General features: G+C 40.8%; 1 protein-coding gene across 1 annotated transcript in view; it reads left to right on the plus strand.

Moving 5' to 3' along the window:
• Positions 1-19,356, plus strand: part of Rad54b (RAD54 homolog B) — an 88,991-nt gene that overhangs the window by 63,073 nt on the left and 6,562 nt on the right. The window contains exons 6-10 of the mRNA XM_059253861.1: positions 4,228-4,396; positions 6,759-6,984; positions 8,663-8,870; positions 11,780-11,919; positions 16,715-17,005. Coding sequence (XP_059109844.1) covers positions 4,228-4,396; positions 6,759-6,984; positions 8,663-8,870; positions 11,780-11,919; positions 16,715-17,005 — 1,034 coding nt within the window. The remainder of the gene's footprint in view (positions 1-4,227; positions 4,397-6,758; positions 6,985-8,662; positions 8,871-11,779; positions 11,920-16,714; positions 17,006-19,356) is intronic.

Below are 19,356 nucleotides of genomic sequence, written 5' to 3' on the forward strand. Positions count from 1 at the left end.
AGGTGAAGATTATATTCAGATATACCCTTTGACATAAAGAGTAATGCTGAAATCAAATACTCTTGGGAGTTATTTGCTAAAGTTAAATACCTTTGGGAGTTACTTAACACATGCGTTTGTAATCCCAGTGATGTATGCTGATCTTGGCATTTAGTATGCATCTGTAGGGATTTCCAGGTTCTTGTTTCCCAGAAGGAAGCGTTGAACGGGCTATAGCTACAACAGGAGCAGTTCATTAGTAAACAGTATACTTCCAAGGATGAGGAACAGTTTAGGAGCTCTATGGGAACGCTACACAAAGGATGGAGACGTTTATATTCAGGTATCACAGGCCTTTTGGCTCATTTGCATACTTTGGGCTTCTTTGGGAATGCTTCCTGTTGCATGGAGTTTACACTGAGCCCTAGGCCATCCTCTCATTTCTGGTGTCCGCTGCCAATGGTTCCTGCCTGTTCTGGTTGATCTGTGCCTGGGGATCCCAGCCTCCTCTGCCAGAGCTTATCTCACATGTTAATTTTGTAGTTTTGGGGTAGCTCCTTCCTGACCTCACTCTCTGCCCTGTCCAGTCTCAGCTCCCCCCTGAGAGCTTTTTCTGAAGTATGCGGATACAACGGATAGCCACTTCTTGCTGTTGGGGAAGGAGTGTAGTCCCTTCCTCTGAGAGACCACAGAATTCTCTCTGTTCACCCACTGATTGGAGAAGAGGACCTGGACTCCTGTGGTAGGAATTGGCTGGGTCCCCACATTACAAGTTGTCTAGAGTTGCTGTGTCCCCAGTGACACAAAACAACAGAGGGTCCAGCCTTCTGCAGGTCAGAGAGACTGGGAAGGAGATACAGAGTCATCGCGAGAAACAGAGACTTTTTTGCTGAGGGACAGAAGCCTCTATTTTATTCTTTCTGCCTTGTTCTACTCTGTGCTTCTACCCTGATGTTTCCCTGCTGCTTTCTCTTTCCTGATGACGTCTTCTCTCACTCCTTCCTGATGTCTTCCTTCTCTGTGTCTTCATTTTTTCCCTTACAGCTTACATACCCCAGCAAAATATTTCAGGCAATATAAAAATGACAATGTGGTTATATCTATTTTTTAAGTGAATGATTACAACGAATACAAGTAAAAAAACAACATGTTTCCCATTTCTCTGACATGATTAGACATTTTATGTATTACAGGTGAAAAACAAATTATCCCCAATAACCCACATACAGTTAAACATTTATCTTTTAGACATCTCATAGAGCAGGAGACTTTCAACCGTAACAGTTTACGTAGGCAGTAGTTTTTATAATTGCCAGAAAAACAGGTTACTAGTTTCTCTTTTCATGTTTTAGAGTCCTGTTCAATTATCTTAACTGGCCATCTCATTCTTTGTTTTTTAGTTACATGAAGTCAGTTGTTTAAAGTTTTGTTTTAGCTGTGATGCACGCAGGAACCCGTGAACACCTTTTCCAATATCAAAAAGTATTTGAGCTAACTCCTGGGACTCATTCTTTTTTCCTTCATTGTTAACCTAAACCACAGTCTGTCTTCAAGAGAAACTCGTAAGTCCTAGTTGCATGACACTTCCTTGTTCTTATTTTCTACCCACTGAAGCCCCTGCTTTATCAGGGGTGGGGGCAACACTATCTCCTACCTTTACCTATATTAGTTTTCCCACTAAACTAACCTCTATCATAATCCCTTACATTTGTTAAAAACCCTTAATCATCAAAATTCTATTTACACTAACACTATTATTGTATAAAATCATTGTTTTAGTTAAAGAGTACAGCTTAAGAGGAAATCATCTTAATAATAATCCACAGGTAAAAATGCCCAGTAGAACAGGATATTTCCAAGAGAGAATCACACTACATTAGGCAATGGGGATCTCCCCACACCCTTCACACCATGCTGTTGCAGAATATTATTTTAAGATGTGTTACTTTTATTTATGCTGTGGAACATTTGTTTAATGATGCAAAGATGTGTTGCATTATTTTATGTTGCATTTGTTTAACTCTGTGAAGCTGTGTTACTTTGCCTGTCTAAAACACCTGATTGGTGTAATAAAGAGCTGAATGGCCAATAGTGAGGCAGGAGAGAGATATGTGGGGCTGGCAGGCAGAGAGAATAAAGAGGAAGAGAAATCTGGGAAGGAAGAATCAAGGAACGAGAAGAGGAGGAGGAGGAGAGGAGGAGAGGAAGACACCAGGGGCCAGCCACCCAGCTACACAGCAAGCCATGGAGTAAGAAGTAGAGAAAGGTATATAGGATAAAGGTAAAAGCTCAGAGGCGAAAGGTAGATGGGATAATTTAAGTAAAGAAAAGCTGGCTAGAAATAAGCCAAGCTAAGGTCAGACATTCATAAGTAAGAATAAGCCTCCGTGTATTTATCTGGGAGCTGGGTAGCAGGTCCCCAAAGAGCAAAGAGCCAAAAGAGTAAAAAAACAAAAGAAAGAAACAAACAAAAAACACTATGCCAGATACCAGAGGAAAATGGCAGAGGCAAACATGTAAAGGCAGAGCAGTAGCAAAGACATTCGGGAGCCGAAGCTCTCTGGGCCTTGCCTATCAGAGATTTACCCATCAATGCCTTGCTTTCTGGTGGGCCGAACTCCTGCAGTAGAGGTGCCACCCGCTGCTTCTCTATCATGGCCACCAGCACAAAACCAGCATTTCTTTGTGAGCATTAGGCAGTGTGTTAACTAGTTTTGATGTCAACTTGACACAACTAGAGTTATCTGAGAAGAGGGAACCACAATTGAGAAAATGCCTCTGTAAGACTGGCCTGTGGGCAAGTGTTAGTGCATTTTAAGTTTCTTAATTAGTAATTGATGTGAAAGGGCCCAGCCCATGTGGGTAGTGCTTCTCCTGGGCTGCTGCTTCTGTATGCTATGAGAAATCAGGCTGAACAATCCATGGTAAACAAGCCAGTTAGCAGTGTTCCTTGGAGGCCTCTTCATCTGTTCTTGCCTCCAGACTTCTGCCCTGAGTTCCTGCCCTGGCTTCCCTCAGTGATGGACTTATAAACTGTAAGGTAATAAACCCTTTCTTCCCAAGGTTGCTTTTGGTCATGGTGTTTATCACAACAGAGTTTCTGTTATGTCTAGGGCCATCAGTTCCTGTAATACAGCCGTCATTATGATTTAACCTTTGAGTTTAGGACAGAGCGTTCTCAGGCTATACAAGAAAGCGTACACCGATGACTATATACTGATAATGTGACAAAACACAAAGAGCCGTTTTAAGAAGGCCTCTGTGGGGGATGGAGGGAATGGATCGTTGCTAGCTGAACAGAGCTGTGTCCGTGACTATACCACATGCAGTGGACGTTTACTCAGTGACTAGAATCTGTTCTCTCTCCCTTGCTCAGTTCTTCATTCCTCTCTTTTTCTTTCTTGTTTATTTTTTGGATTGATTAAGTTTTAACCATGTTGTTAACATACAGACATACTCTAAAACCAGTTTTGATTAATTATCTTCAGATTTATCGACTGTCAGTCATCTTGTTATGTTTGATTTTTGTCTTTGGAGGATATTTCAGTAATCCTTTAAATTGTGTTACCTTATTTCTAAAGAATTAGATTACCATTTTATAGTTAATTCGTGCTGCTTTGCAAAAGCTCATGAATTTGACATTCATGAATGTAATAGTTAACTTTAAGCAAATAATGACAGTTAAATCAATAGGAAATTTGTCATTTTTTCTCAGTTCTGATTCATGTTAATAGAAGTGATGGTCTCTGTCAGTGTGTACAGGCCTTAAGATAAAGAAGCCTTTATGTTGAGCTTGGGAAGCCTCTGCAGAATGGGAATCTATGAACATTGGCAAGTTCTGTGCCATGCCTTCAAGTGGGAGTGGTTCTCCGCTCTGAAAGGTGGGGTGCTGTGCTTCCTGAACTAGACAAGAATGAACTTCAGTGTCTGCAGCACTTGAGAGACTATGAAGTTATAACTCCCTCTCCCCTTCTCTTCCTCTCCTCTTTTTCTCCCCTCCTCTCCTCTCCTTTTCTTTTTTTCTTTCCTCTTTTGGCCTAGAACTCCCTATCCTCCTTCTGCTTCTAGAGTGCTAGGATTATAGGTGTGTGTCCATCCCTAGTCCACACACACACACACACACACACACACACACACACACACACACTTCGCCACAAACGATGGCAAGCTGTTCTGGTGTAGAAGTAATGGGAATGAGATAATGCTGCTGAAAGGGATATTGGCTTTATACTTTGACCTTATTTTAAGATTCCCTGGTTATGCCGCCGCCGCCGCCAGACAAGAATCACCAGTTGCTGTTCAATAGGAGCTGCTTTCCTCTCGTGGATGTGGTGGTAGACCCTCATCTTGTACGTCACCTCCGATCACATCAGAGAGAGGGAATCATTTTCCTCTATGAGTGTGTGATGGGAATGAGGTAGGAAAATAAATGATAACAATTAGGTGTTTTGAGAAGAGTCTGATAGAATGAACCTCAAGTCTGCACCATAAATGTTAGCTAGTGGAAGAGCAACTTGTACTAAATGTGTACATTTTTTCCGCAGTGGTTCTTGGTGGAAGCCATGTGCTAGATGTCCTGCTGAGAAGCAGGTATTCAGGAGAAAGGACCTTAAGTAGCCCCCCCCATTATTTATTTAATTTAGTCTTTTATAAATATTATTTCATTTGTTCCTCACGCAAACCCTGTAAGTTAGGTAGGGAAAGTACCAGGTTCACTTTATGGACAATGCTAAGAATAGAGAGATTTACTTTCCCAATTTAATGACTAGTAAGAGGCAGCGTTGAATATGGAGTATGAATGGTCAGCTTTTAGGTTGAAAGCTTTTTTCTCTAAACCATGTGGCTTCTAAGATGTACCTATAATATAAATATATGTACATGAGCTGGGCTGTGGTGGTGCACACATTTAATACCAGCACTCAGGAGGCAGAGGCAGGTGGATCTCTGAGTTTGTGGCCAGGCTGGTCTACAGAGTGAGTTCTAGGACAGCTAGGGCTATACAGAGAAACTCTGTCTCAAAAAACTCCCAAACAAATAAACAAATAATGTATGCTTATAGATGTGTATACACACACACACACACACACACACACACACACACACAAACTTTTTTTATGCTGGAGATTAAATCCAGGGCTTTGTACATGCTTTTCTTACCTCACCATGTTTTTAATCCTATCTTTTACACTGAACCAATTTCTTATAGGCTTCAACAAAAGATCCAATTCCAAACTTATTCATGCTAAGTTTATGCTTCTCTAGTCACAAAGACATGTGGTTACAAAAAGTGTATTTGTTGGAAAGCACCATTTCTTTGGCTTAAATCTCACAGGAGCATAAGCAAACTGAAGGATGTTAATGGCTGAGGAAGTTGAAGAGAACTCAGGAAGGAATGTTAAGAAGTGCGCTGGTGTATCTTAGTTCCTCTCAGATCTCACTTCTGTGAGGAGGTTCAGTCCAGAGGCGACTGAAAGTGACACCTGAAGCTCTTCATGAGAATCTAACTCTTTTTTTTTTTTTTTAAATTTATTTATTTATTATGTATACAGTATGTATGACTACATGCCAGAAGAGGGCACCAGATCTCATTACGGATGGTTGTGAGCCACCATGTGGTTGCTGGGAATTGAACTCAGGACCTCTGGAAGAGCAGTCAGTGCTCTTAACCTCTGAGGCATCTCTCCAGCCCCTGAGGCATCTCTCCAGCCCAAGGATCTAACTCTTGATGAGTTTATTGATCCCCTTTGTGTGTGTTTCTGTGTGTGTGTGTGTGTGTGTGTGTGTGTGTGTGTGTGCGCGCGCGCGCGCGCGCGCGCTCATATGCTCGTGTATATGGACACTAGGGGTCAATTTCAGATGTCCATTCATCTACCTTGTGTTTTGAGATATGGTCTCTTGTTGACCTGGACTTGCCAGTTTGGCAGACTGGCCAGTGGGCCCCTGGGGATCTGCCTATCTCCGCCTCCGCTGCCCTGGGATTACAAGTGTGTCCCACCATGCCTGGCTCTTTATATGGGCTGTGAGGTGGAATTTAGGTCTTCACTTGTGCTGCAGATGGGACCATCTCTCAACCCTGCTTATTAGTTCTTATTTCTAACAGAATACAATTTAACAAACTATATTTATGTTTTCAGTAATATTCTTAATTCCATTGGACATAGTAACTTTTAAAAATCATGTAGCTATCCAAGAGCTTAAAATATAAAGCAGTATAAAATGTATGATTTGAAAATACTCCTAATGACTTTTCATTTTAAGTTATATTGATTGTAAGATGTCAGACCTTTACCTAAGCTATTTTGGTTGAACGTCATTGTCTGCCAGAGAGTTGTAAGTTCTTATTATAGAATTTATTTATTTTAAACAATTTCAGCTCAGATCTTGCTGACTAAAGTTTCAATATGTTTTGAATTGTTTTGATATTTAATACTGAAATTGATTAAAAAGTGTTCAAATGCTAATGATGAGAAACATAGCTATAATTAAATTATCCCGATGTAGATATGAAATTGGAATTCATTTCTAGTTTTCAACTATTTATAGATGACAGTAATGGAGGGTTTATATTCAGGTCCTTAATTTCAGGTTCATGTTTTGGTAATTTGTTCACAATATATAATGATTATAATTGTCAAAGATTCAAAAGTGATAGGTTACAATCGCTAGATGAAATACTAAACTAATCTCTAGGGTCATTATTACCAGGTTCCTTTCTTTATGATATCAGGGCATGAAATATTTTCCCATTGTGATTCAAGAAAGTATCCTTATTTCTACAGAGCAAATGGCAGATGTGGTGCTATTCTTGCTGATGAAATGGGTTTAGGGAAAACATTGCAATGTATCTCGCTCATCTGGACCCTACAGTGTCAGGGACCTTATGGAGGCAAGCCAGTAATAAAGAAGACACTTATTGTCACTCCTGGAAGCCTGGTGAATAATTGGAGGAAAGAATTTCAGAAATGGCTGGGAAGTGAAAGGATCAAGATATTCACTGTTGATCAGGTAAGGAATTTTTAAAGGGTTAAGCCCTAGCCATTCTGAAAATATCCAGCTTTTTAAGTCAGCAATTCAATTTTTAGCTTTCTGAGTGTGTACAGTCCACAAGCCCCTTGCACAGAAATGGAGTTTTGACCTGTTTTGTTTCCAGGTTGTTATGGCATGGTTACCTTTGGTTCCACAGAGTCAGATGTTCAGGCCCTGACTCTCAGTGTGCAAGTGCTCATTTTCTTTCAGTATGCTATGTGATCTCATGAGTTGGAAATGCAGCTGGACACTTGTCTGTAATCCCAGAAGTTTGAAGGCTCAGAAGGAGGATCCAGAATTTGAGGCCAGCCTGAGCTATATAATGAGACCCCAGCCTACACACAAACACACACACACACACACACACACACACACACACACACACACACACTATTCATATAATAATTTTACACCATAGTTTAGCCTAGTTTACATTAAAAGTGCTTAAAACACTTAGCTTGTAGCTTGAAAAAGTCAGATTTTGTACATGGGCAGGTGTCAAAAGGACACTAAGCTGGATTACTGATGACTGTGGAGTTTCTTAGAAGAGTTACTAATGACTTGGGCATAGAGACAGGGGCCACAGCATGATTAGAGAGTTCGAGCCCCAGCACAGAGAGACAGCATGACAGTGTCTCTGAAGAGACTCAAAGGCTAAGTAGCAGAAGAGGGAGTCTCTTCATATACCTTTTGAGGATGGGGGCAATCTGGACACCCAGGCAGGAGGTGGGGCTGGGGTGGAGGACAATGCGGACAGCCCTGTGGTGTAGACCCAGTAGACACTTCCCAGCTGAGATGCCGTGGAAGTGGCAAGGCTGCTAGCTCTAGGTTCACACACAGTGACCACTATAGCAGACGTCATATAGCAGGTCAGTATCCGGGAGGGGAGGCCTGAGCAGAGGCTGCCTGCTAGCTCTGTATACAAAATCCATTTTATAGTGAAATGTGGACTATTTCATTTGTTTTACTGAGTACTGAGAAAACAACAGTTTTATGAATATCTTTTTTTTTTTTTTTTTTTTTTTTTTTACCATTTCAAATGAAAATATAACCATTGGAAGTCATCCAGGAGCTTGTGCTTTTAGAAGATGGGGCCTTTGGGAGTTGATTGGGACTAGATAAGGTCATAAGGATGGAGCCCTAGGATACACTGGACCTAAAGGAAGGTAGATCAGATCTTTCTCTCTCTACCATGTGAGCCAGAAGACTTTCCCAGTGAAGCCAGGGAGATAGGGAAGGCTTTTCATGGTAGCAGTCAGGGTCTTCCTGGGCAGGCTGGTCCAGTTGATGCTGCCCAATACTGTTAAGTTAGGATCAGCTATGTGGGGCTTTGTAGGTACCAAGGAGGCTCTGTTGCTCATGGGTAGTTTTGGTCTTTTGACTTAAGATGTTCGTTAGTCAGGTCCCTTGTTTGTGGGATCTAAAGCTCTTGTAGGGGAGAAAAACCTAGGAGAGCTCAGAAGGAAGGAAAAGAAACAAAATGACTTAGTTGAGTCAGTGGCTGGGACTGCCTATTGTTCACAATCTTGACATAGCCCAGTGGGACCCAGACAGGAAGAGCTAATAGATTCTGTCTTAGGTTACTGATTGGCAAAATATGTGCTTAGATTTGATTTCATAGTTTATGGTTTATCAAATATTATTTTTCTCTCTTCAGGACCATAAAGTTGAGGAATTCATCAAGTCTACATTTTATTCGGTTCTTATCATCAGTTATGAAATGTTACTTCGTTCCCTAGATCAAATTAAGACTATAAAGTTTGACCTTCTGATCTGTGATGAGGGGCATCGTTTGAAGAACAGTAGCATTAAGACAACTGCAGCCCTCTTGAGCCTTCCTTGTGAGAAGAGAGTAATTCTGACTGGTTGGTAGTCACTCTGGGGAAGACAGAGTGGGATTTTTGCCTAATGAACCTTTACATTTTGTAATCTGATGCTTGACTTTATAAAAAGAACTAGTGGTGGTGGGGGAATTCATATGAATAAACCTGCGTTAATTGATTCTGAATCTTCCAATCCCTGTGCAATTTTCTGCAGCCTTGTTGCTGGGCCCTTGAGGAATAAGTTTAGTGGTAGCGTAGTAAAGAATGTAGGTGATGGGGCTGGACTGTGCTTGGCTTCTCAGTCTGGCGGTGCTGCGGCTGTGTAACTTGAGAAAGTTAGTTAACGTCTCAGTACCTCGGTTTCCTTGTCTGTGAAACGGACGTGATGGCATCCATGTCATAGAGTTGTGAGGGCCAGAGGAGTGGCTGCATGTAATTGGGACTCCCTGTCATGTGGTAAGCTTTTCAAGTACCTTTCAGCTATTTTTCTGTGTGTGCTGCATATGTATGGCTTAGTGCTGGCCAAAGATTCCGGCCTAGACTGTCTGGAAAGATGGGTAGATCACATGTAATACAAGAATCCTGTTCTATCTGCTGCTTTTTAGCTTACGGCCTAACTTAGAGTCTGTGAAGTCTGAGTTTCTCAACATAACTTTTCCTCTTATCTTGATATGTTACCATTCCTCAGTTTTTCATTCTGGCAGGAGAAGGAAGAAAGTTTTATTCATTTCTAATAATACTTACCAATTCTCCATTTGCTACCCAAGATTCCATTCCCTATCATTTTACACTTAAAGTTTTTATGTACATGAATGTGTATATCTCTGTGAATGTATGCTGTGTATGCATGTGCAGGTGTACATGGAAGCCAGAAGAGGATGTCAGATGCCCTGGAACTGGAGTGTCTGTTGGCTGTGAGCTGCCATATGGATGCTGGGGACTGAATCCAGGTCCTCTAAAGAGCAGAAAATGCTTTTAACCTCTGAGTCATCCCCCTGCCTCCCCATTCCCTACTGGATTGAGTGTTTCTGGGATGAATTGCGGGCATGATCTCTGTGTGATCTTGTCTTTCTTTATGCATGTCAGAGCCCTTCTGTGAAGTTATAATGGGATGAGGGAAGGACTTTGAACAGCTACTTGTTTCTTTTTCTAAGTCTTCTTACAGATAGAAGTATATCCCAAAGCAACAGAGAAGGACCAACTCTGCCTTCCTTTCTTAGCAAGTTGGGGTAACATACCTTTAAACAATTTAGTTCTTTGACTTCTTAATTGTGAAGTAGGACTATATTAGCCATTACTAGTGGAGATATTTAAAATTGTGCTTTAAAGGTAACTGAGCTGGGGTGATACTGGACACCTGTGACCCAAGCATTCAGAAGGATGGCCCCTGAATTCAAGGCCAGCCTTCTCTACATATTGAGTTCTAGGCCAAGCAGAGTTATATATTGAGACTTTGTCTCAAAAGCAAGAACAAACAGAACAATAATTTTGAGCCAAGTGTGGTGGTGCACCCTGTACCTGAAGCAGCTTAGAAGGAAAAGACAGGATGACTAATCACAAGTTGAAGGACAGCTTAGTGACCCTGACATGTTTAATGGTCTTCAAATTTAAGGTTTTATTTATTTGAGACAGTCTTACTGTATAGCATTGGCTGGCCTGGAACTCATAGGCCTCCTAACTCTGCTTCGTAACCGTAGGTATCAAAGGCACGTGCTATCACATTCAGCTCTGTTTTTAAATTACATGTTATTGATCTGTTTATTTGTCTCTGTTATTTATCTGTCTCTGCCATTTTGTGGTACTAGGGGCTGAAACTCGGATTTTTTTTTAATTTTTAATTTTTTTGTTTTTTAATTTTTTAAAATTGAAAATAGATTCTTTTCTCACACAATATATCCTGATTATAGTTCCCCTCCCTCTACTCCTTCCAGTTCCTTCCTACCTCCCCATGAATCCTCTCCATTTCTGTCTCTTATTAGAAAAGAACAGGCTTCTAAGAGATAACAACCAAACATGACAAAATAAAATATAACATGAAGCAAAAACTATTGTATCAAAATTGGACATGGCAGCCTAACAGGAAGAGAAGAGTCCCAAGAGCAGGCACAAGAGTCAGAGACTCAAGTCGTTCTCACGCTTGAGTCCCATAAAAATACTAAGCTAATTAATAAGCTATAAGATATACATGGAGTACCTGGTGCAGACCCATGTAAGCCTGGTGCTGCTTCTTCAGTCTCTGTGTGCTCATATGCACCTTGCTTAGATGATTCAGGGGGCCTTGATGAGGAAGCTCTTTGCAACTGAGCTGGATCTTTGAACCAATTCTTTGCTCTTAGATGACAGGGCATTTTGCTCCACATGTGATATTTCTCCTTCTATGAAAGTACAAGTTTTCATATGAACATGTGCAGTGTTACATATGTGATACTCAGTTATCTATAGGGGGAGAAATTTGGATTTTTGTTTTGTGCTATTTTCTAGCTCATTGTTATGAAAAACATTCAATTGGTGTTGACTAGAAAGCAGTCAGGATTTAGATAAGTAATAGTTATGTTGGTCTGTTAGGGTTGCCATGATAAAAATGTCACAGCCTATATTATGTGGGTATATTTTGTGGGTTGATTGCTCTGACCCTCAGCCAAAGGAACCACTCTTACACCCCTGTTTCATAGGTGATGAATTGGTGTAAGCATCCTTTCTGTTCAAGGCTACTCAAGGGAGGAAGTGGGTTCAAAACATGGGCAGTCAGACTCCAGAGCCTGCCCCTAGACACTTGGCTAAACCAGATGTAAAAATTCACATGATTGTTGATTTAAGCTTTGATTTGGATGCTCTTCCTTAGTTTTAGGGTATTTGCTTCTATTTACTGCTCTCAGGGAAGAAGGCACAAATTTCTACAGAGACCGGTGATTATAAAACAATTTAACCTCATCACTTTTATCTCTCCTTAGGTACCCCAGTTCAGAATGATTTGCAAGAGTTTTTTGCATTAGTTGATTTTGTTAATCCAGGAGTATTAGGCTCTTTGTCGTCTTACAGGAAAATATATGAAGAGCCCATCATTATATCAAGAGAACCTTCTTCTTCCAAGGTATAATTTACTTTAATGACTTTTTTTCTTAAAGAGCAGTATGCCTGGAAGAATCATAATTTTGGTATTCACTTATATACTGTATTTTATTAAATCTAAGATACTACTAGTAATAATCGATTACACTGTTCTATGTATTATTAAAAGAGAACACTAAAATTGTAAAGAAAACATTGATTGTTAAAAAGTATCCTAGGCGCTGAGGCAGGATTTCTGGAATCTAGGGCAGTCTGGGCTACAAAGTATGACTCTATTTAACACACACACACACATGCACACACACAGGCTGTGACAGACATAATGGCATGCACGCCTTTAATCCCAGCACTCAAGGAGGCAGAGGCAGGCAGATCTCTGTGAGTTTGAGGTCAGCCTAGCCTACATAGTGATTCCAGGATAGCTAGAGCTACATTGTGAGATCCTGTCTCCAAAAACTACACCCCCAATTCCTCCCCTAGGCCCCACAAACAACACACAAAATCAAATCTACTTTATTTATTATTTGTTTGTTTTTGGTGAAAAGTCTCCTGTAGCTCAAGCTGACTTTGAACTGATCCACCCATTTCCCCAGTGCAGGGATTGTAAGTATGTGCCACCAAACACAGTTCTATTAGGTGCTAGGTGCTCAAACCTAGGGCTTCTTGTATGCCAGGCAAGCAGTCTAAAACCTGATCAGCATCTCCAGTGCCACATCTGTTCTAGAGAAGTTCAATTATAAAGCTAATGTGTCAACATATATTTTATTAAGCATTTTATACAAATCAAGACAAATAATGGCTTATGTGAATATTTAATAATTGCATGGAAAATGTTATGGTATATTATATAAAAATAGTGTTAATCACTTATTGACCTAATAGGTTGGTTTTTGAGACAGGGTTTCATTATGTAGGTCAGGCCAGCCTGGAATTCACTGTCTAGACCAGATTGTCCTTCAATTCACAGAGATCCATCTGCTGTGTCTCTTAAGTGCTGGGATCAAAGGCGAGTACACCACACCCAGCCCAATATAACACGTATTTTAAACACTGTAAGTGGGTCAAAGGTTAAGAGGTATACACTGGAGGAATACAAAGATGAGCCAGAATGAATGGTAACCTCTTTGCATGAAGCTTCATTCCAGTACCTTGAAATTTTCCCTTTTTGTGTGTAGCATGTATGCTACAGTATGTGTGTGGTCAGAGGACACTTTCAGGAGTTCTTTTCTTCCATCGAGTGGATTATAGGTTCCTGGGATTATTCTCAACAGTCAACAGTCTTTACCTATTGAGCTATCTCACCAGGTCAACAGTAGTTGTTTTTGGTTGATTGAAATAGACTTTAGATTTCTGATAGTTCTGTATAGAACTATAGTTTCTATATTTTCTTCTAAAGCTTTATTATATTTGTAATAAAAATTAAACTCTTAAAATATAAGGGGAATATTTATATATGTAAAGTTTTGTGTGCTCAAAAGATTCTATAGAGAACTTAAGCATATATTCTATTAATATTATATTTTGACTTAAAATATGCATTTATGTAACGAACAGTGTATAATGTCTTTGAAAGTGTCGCCGGGCGGTGGTGGCGCACGCCTTTAATCCCAGCACTCGGGAGGCAGAGCCAGGCGGATCTCTGTGAGTTCGAGGCCAGCCTGGGCTACCAAGTGAGTCCCAGGAAAGGCGCAAAGCTACACAGAGAAACCCTGTCTCAAAAAAACAAAACAAAACAAAACAAAACAAAACAAAAATAAAGAAAGTGTCAACAGTGTCCTATGCTAGTAAATTAAAAAAAATTATTTATTCTTTCAGAATTTCATACCTGCATACAATGTATTTCATTCATATTCACTGCACACCATTGCCCTGCCAATTCCTTATGGATTGATAGCCCCATGTCCTTTTCTTTTTTTAAACAACCAGCTGAATCCATTAGTGCAGCCCTTATAGGTACAAGTGCAGGTCACACAACTGGGACTTGGTCCTCCCCCAAACCATGCTGTATTGTTGTCTGGTTGAGTTTGAGCAGGCAACCACAGCTGCAGTGAGTTCATGAATGAAGAGCAGGCAACCACAGCTGCAGTGAGTTGATGAATGAAGAGCAGGCAACCACAGCTGCAGTGAGTTCATGAATGAAGAGCAGGCAACCACAGCTGCAGTGAGTTCATGAATGGAGAGCAGGCAACCACAGCTGCAGTGAGTTCATGAATGAAGAGCAGGCAACCACAGCTGCAGTGAGTTCATGAATGAAGAGCAGACAGCCACAGCTGCAGTGAGTTCATGAATGAAGAGCAGACAGCCACAGCTGCAGTGAGTTCATGAATGAAGAGCAGACAGCCACAGCTGCAGTGAGTTCATGAATGAAGAGCAGGCAGCCACAGCTGCAGTGAGTTCATGAATGGAGAGCAGGCAACCACAGCTGCAGTGAGTTCATGAAGAGCAGGCAGCCACAGCTGCAGTGAGTTCATGAATGGAGAGCAGGCAACCACAGCTGCAGTGAGTTGATGAATGAAGAGCAGGCAACCACAGCTGCAGTGAGTTCATGAAGAGCAGGCAGCCACAGCTGCTATGAGTTCAGAAATGAATTGGTCCTGCCATGCCCAGAAGACACTTTGCTCTTCTTTCTCCCATCTCTAGCTTACAGTCTTTCTCCCTGGTCTTTTGAGATGTTCCCTGAGCCTTGGAAGGAGGAAAATTTGCTGATGATTTTAGAGATGTGCATCATTACAGCTGTCATATGAAAGCTTATTTTCAGAATAGAGTTTCCAGAGATTGTGGTCAATTAAACATTTGATTGGGGGGGGGTAGCTAATACTAAGAACGTTTGAAAAGGGGTAGCTAATACTAAGAATATTTGAAAAGACTATATGAAAACCTATTATTATATGATATTTATATATTTATTCTATATTACACACACATTAACGTAGTTGGAGTTCTAAACAGGGATAAAACTCCTAACAAGCCATAGATTGCCTAAAAAAGGCTAGTATCAGGTTTGAGATGCCTCCCCATGAGTTGTTGGCCAGGGGTATTTGGAAATCCCCCCAAAATATAGGGGGATTTTTGCCATTGCTCTTAGTTGTCTATCAGAACTTGATGGTAAGACCCTATGCCTAGGGTAAGACGACACACTTTGGTCACAAGACATGGAGAAATCAAGTTGTCCCTGACCAGGAAGCTTCCCTCTGCTGGATAGCTTTTCTAGTACTGGAAGGTGCTGTGCAGGCTTCTGGGGGAGAAAAAGAATCAAAAGTCTTACTTTGTTGTGAGACCTGTGAGCTACAATAACAACTGGTGTGGCAGGATCTCATGGAGGCAGTAGTAGCATAGACCTGCTTGCTGATTGGGTTTCAGGCCTGCTCAGGAGGAAATACATGCCTGGTATTGTAAATCAGGCCAAGAGCCTCTCCTTGGGGAGCTCATAGGCCCCAGTGGTAAATCTACTACTATTATTCTGCTGAATGGACATAGTATCTAACTTTCTTCTATCCTTATCTTTATACCCATAGATTAGTACAGCTCCCAGACCTCATCAGAGAAGTTTATTTGTGCAGTAGATGGTAATTAACAAAGAAACTCACAACTGGTGAGAGTTTGAAGAATAAGTGTCTGTGGAGTGCTTAGTCACAATGGGACATTTATGTCACACCCCTCCCTGCAAGGCTTAGGAACTGTTGCAGAAGAGAGACTGGGAAGATTGTGAGAACCAGAGGCCACAGCAGCCTTGGTTTCTGTACAAGATCAATCCAGTCAACATTCCATTATGGAGGGGCCCAGGAGCCCTCACCCCTAGCTGAGGAGCTAATGACAGTTGATAGCTTCTAGGAGAAGGAGGTCAGTTTTCTTTAAGGGTGTGGCCCCTGGCAGGTCCACCATGCTCCAGTGGACGGCCACACCAGTGAGTATGTGGGTAGTAAAATTGCAGTTGGTGGGTGACTTAGCTACTGCTCTATTGCTGTGAAGAGACCATGACCAAGGCAACCCTTATAAAAGAAGCCATTTTATTGGGGCTGCCTTACAGTTTCAGAGGCTTAGTCCACTGTCTTCATGTCAGGGGCATGGCATCACATGACAGTCATGGTGCTGGAGGAGCTGAGAGCTACATCCTGATCCACAGGCCGATAGAGAGAGACAGACAGACACTGGGCCCGGTGTGGGCTTTTGAAACCTCAAAGCTGAACCCCGTGACAAATTCCTCCAAGGCCACATGTCCTCATCTTTCTAATCCTTTCAAATAGTACCACTCCCTGCTGACCAAGCATTTAAATACATGAGCCTTTGGGAGTCATTCTTATTCAAATCACCAAAGTGGTTTATAAAAAAAGTTCAAGAAGTTGGGGTTCATCTGGGAGGAGATGGAAGGAGGAATAGGGAGAGAATATGATAAAAATACATTCTATGTATATGTGAAAGTCTCAAAGAATTAAAGATCATGATGGATTTTGCTTTGGTTTCCTCCAGTGCTAGGAATTAAACCTAGGGCCCTGAACATACTCTACTATTGAGTTAGACTGTCCACATCCTTGTATTTCATTTCTACTGTTGAGAAGGGTCTTGTGTGGCTTGGTAGTGGTATACACTGTAATCTCAGTGTCCTGGAGGTAGAGGCAGGAAGAGTGAACTCAAGAGCAGCCTGTATATGAGTTATGTAGTGGACTTTGTCTCAAAAGACACCCCTTTATTCCCCTGAAATCTGATAGAAATAATTAATGATGGTTTATTATTATATAATATTTAATGTTCATTTTAACCATAATGACAGGTATTTTTGTACATACTACTTTTTAAGTCTGCTTTTTTTTTTTCCACAGGAAGAAAAAGAGTTAGGAGAGAGAAGAGCAGCTGAACTCGCTTGCCTCACTGGACTCTTTATCCTTAGAAGAACTCAGGAAGTCATCAATAAATACTTGCCCCCCAAGATAGAGAATGTCATCTTTTGCCGACCAGGAGCACTGCAGATTGAGCTTTACCAGAAGCTGCTGAGTTCTCAGTCTGTCAGGTTTTGTCTTCAAGGACTGTTGGAAAATAGCACTCATCTCATCTGCATAGGAGCCCTAAAGAAACTGTGTAATCACCCTTGTCTTTTGTTCAGCTCTGTGAAGGTGAGTCGTGTGGAAACTGTCAGGCCTGAGGTGAGGGCTGTGTGGCATGGGAGTCCCAGAAGGTTGGTTGTGCTCAGCCCTGGAGTGGCATTAGTGAGGGGTTCAAATGCTCAGTGGCTCCTCCTGTGTGGTTCTGTTGAAGAATGTCTCCAGCCTTTGCCATGGTCTCTCCCTTCCTATTTTATGTTAATGTAGTCATTTGGTTTTGTGTATACTAACAAATACTGAACTTACCATTAAAATAATTTATTTTTCTTTTTATAACAGTAATACATGATTTTTGCATAAAGAAAATTCACAAAAAGAAAAACAAAATCGGTGTGGAGCTCACACCTGTCGTACCCACATGTGGGAGGCTGAGGCAGGAGGATTGTTTTGAATTTGAGATCAGCCTGAGCTATAGAGTAAGACTCTATCTAGAACATAAACAAAACAAAAATAAAAATCATTATATACTTTCCAGCCAGAGAAAACCACATTTTAGTATTATTAATAGTATTAGCTAATAGTTATTAGTGTCTGTATACCAAGAATAAAGTGCTTTTCTGGTTTTATTTTGTTTATTCTTTACAGACTATTTGGAATAAGTGCTATTACTGTCATCCCTTTCTATGTTAAGGGGTGTGTGTTGCTGTTATGCCCAGGCTGGTATTATATTCCCCGGCCCTAGTGACTCTGCCGCTTCAGCCTTGAGAATAGTTGGGACAAGGAGCACCCACTACTGTGCTCAGCTTCCATCCCTGCTTTTGTGGCACATTCCGGGATGGCCAGGGCTACACAGGGAAATCTTGTCTTGGGGTGGGGGTGGGGGATAGGGACTCAGAGATATTTGTGTATAATCTTATTCTAGAACATTTCCCAAATTAGATTCCTTTTATAGGTGTGAATTTGAATGATGACGTAGTTGAGCCAACTGTTTGCATATTTAAGGCAGTCTGCAGCATGGTAAGAATTTTTGAGATTAGGACTGGTATCAGTTCCTTAAAATTGTACCTATAGTTCTTTTGCTCTGAGAGCATCTCAAGCAGCTCAGGTTGGCTTTGCATTTCGTATGTAGCTGAATTCTGATTCTAATTGCCTTTATTTCCCAACAGCTAGGATTATAGGCATGCACCAACACTCCCTGCTCTAATTTTTTAACTTTTGGTGAATTTGGTACTTAAGGTATATCTGTGAGATTGTTTTTTTTTTTTAATCTTGAATGTGGAGCCAATAATTACTTCATGATGCCATCATTGTGACATTTTAACAAGGAATTATGGGAAGAACCTAGCAGAATGCCTGGTTAAAGAAGTTGTACAATAATCATTAATGGTATTTCCAGCTCACCATGGAAAATTTTTATTAAATTCTTTAAACAGTAAAATCAAAATATGTTCCCAAATATATTCCTAAACAAAACTGTGGGTGCTAGCTTATGGATGAGATCATTAATTATAGATTTAAAAAATGGAGTGCTCTAACAGAATTCTCCAAGTTCATCCTACAATGGATCCTATCTACTTAGTTTATTGTAGAAGTGAGCTTTATGTAACTCTGCAGCAGGCTGGATTATAATATTTTATTAAGTAACTTTTAAAGAAACACATTCTATATACAGTGGTAAAAATTTAACCTTTTGGGCATGAAGCCCAGGAAGAACAGAAGCCAAAAATTTTTCCTTAAAAGGAAGAAATTATGATGGCTCAGAATATATCGCTTAATTTAGAAAGTTTTTGCATATTCTGTGTGTATGTGTGTGTGTGGTGTATATAAATGTGTGTGTCTACCCCAAATCAATTCTTTACAGTGTAAGCATATTCAAATATTTAAACTAAACCCTGGGTAAAGACTTTTTCAAATTGTATGCGGATCTAACCTGATAAAGATTCTTCAAGTTGTACAGATATTCAATCAAATGACTTGACCTAAGTGTATTTTGTGTGCATGTGCCAATAGCCAAATTACAACTAAGTATGTGCCCAGAAAGATTTGTTTAATAAAAAAAAGGCATATAGCATGCATGAACACCAGGGGAGTTAAAAATGTATATAGTAATTACTCAGGTCAAAGATGAAAATAGTGTGGAAAAAACAAAAACAACTGGCCAGGTATGGTGGTGCACGCCTTTAATCTCAGCGCTCTGGAAGCAGAGGCAGGCAGGTCTCTGAGTTCAAGGCCAGCTTAGTCTACATAGGGAGTTCCAGGCCAGCTGGTCTATAAGGACTTGAGATTTGTATCAGGCCCTTTTCTAGAACTGAGATAATAGCAGAAGGAAGAAGCCTTCCAGGGCGACAGTGGTGTAGACTGAACAAAGTTTCAGAAAAAGAGAATCCTGGGGAGCTAGGAAGAGTGACGAGACCTGCCAGTCC

This window comes from Peromyscus eremicus, chromosome 2, assembly GCF_949786415.1.
Source record: "Peromyscus eremicus chromosome 2, PerEre_H2_v1, whole genome shotgun sequence".
NCBI classification, from domain to species: Eukaryota; Metazoa; Chordata; class Mammalia; order Rodentia; family Cricetidae; genus Peromyscus; species Peromyscus eremicus.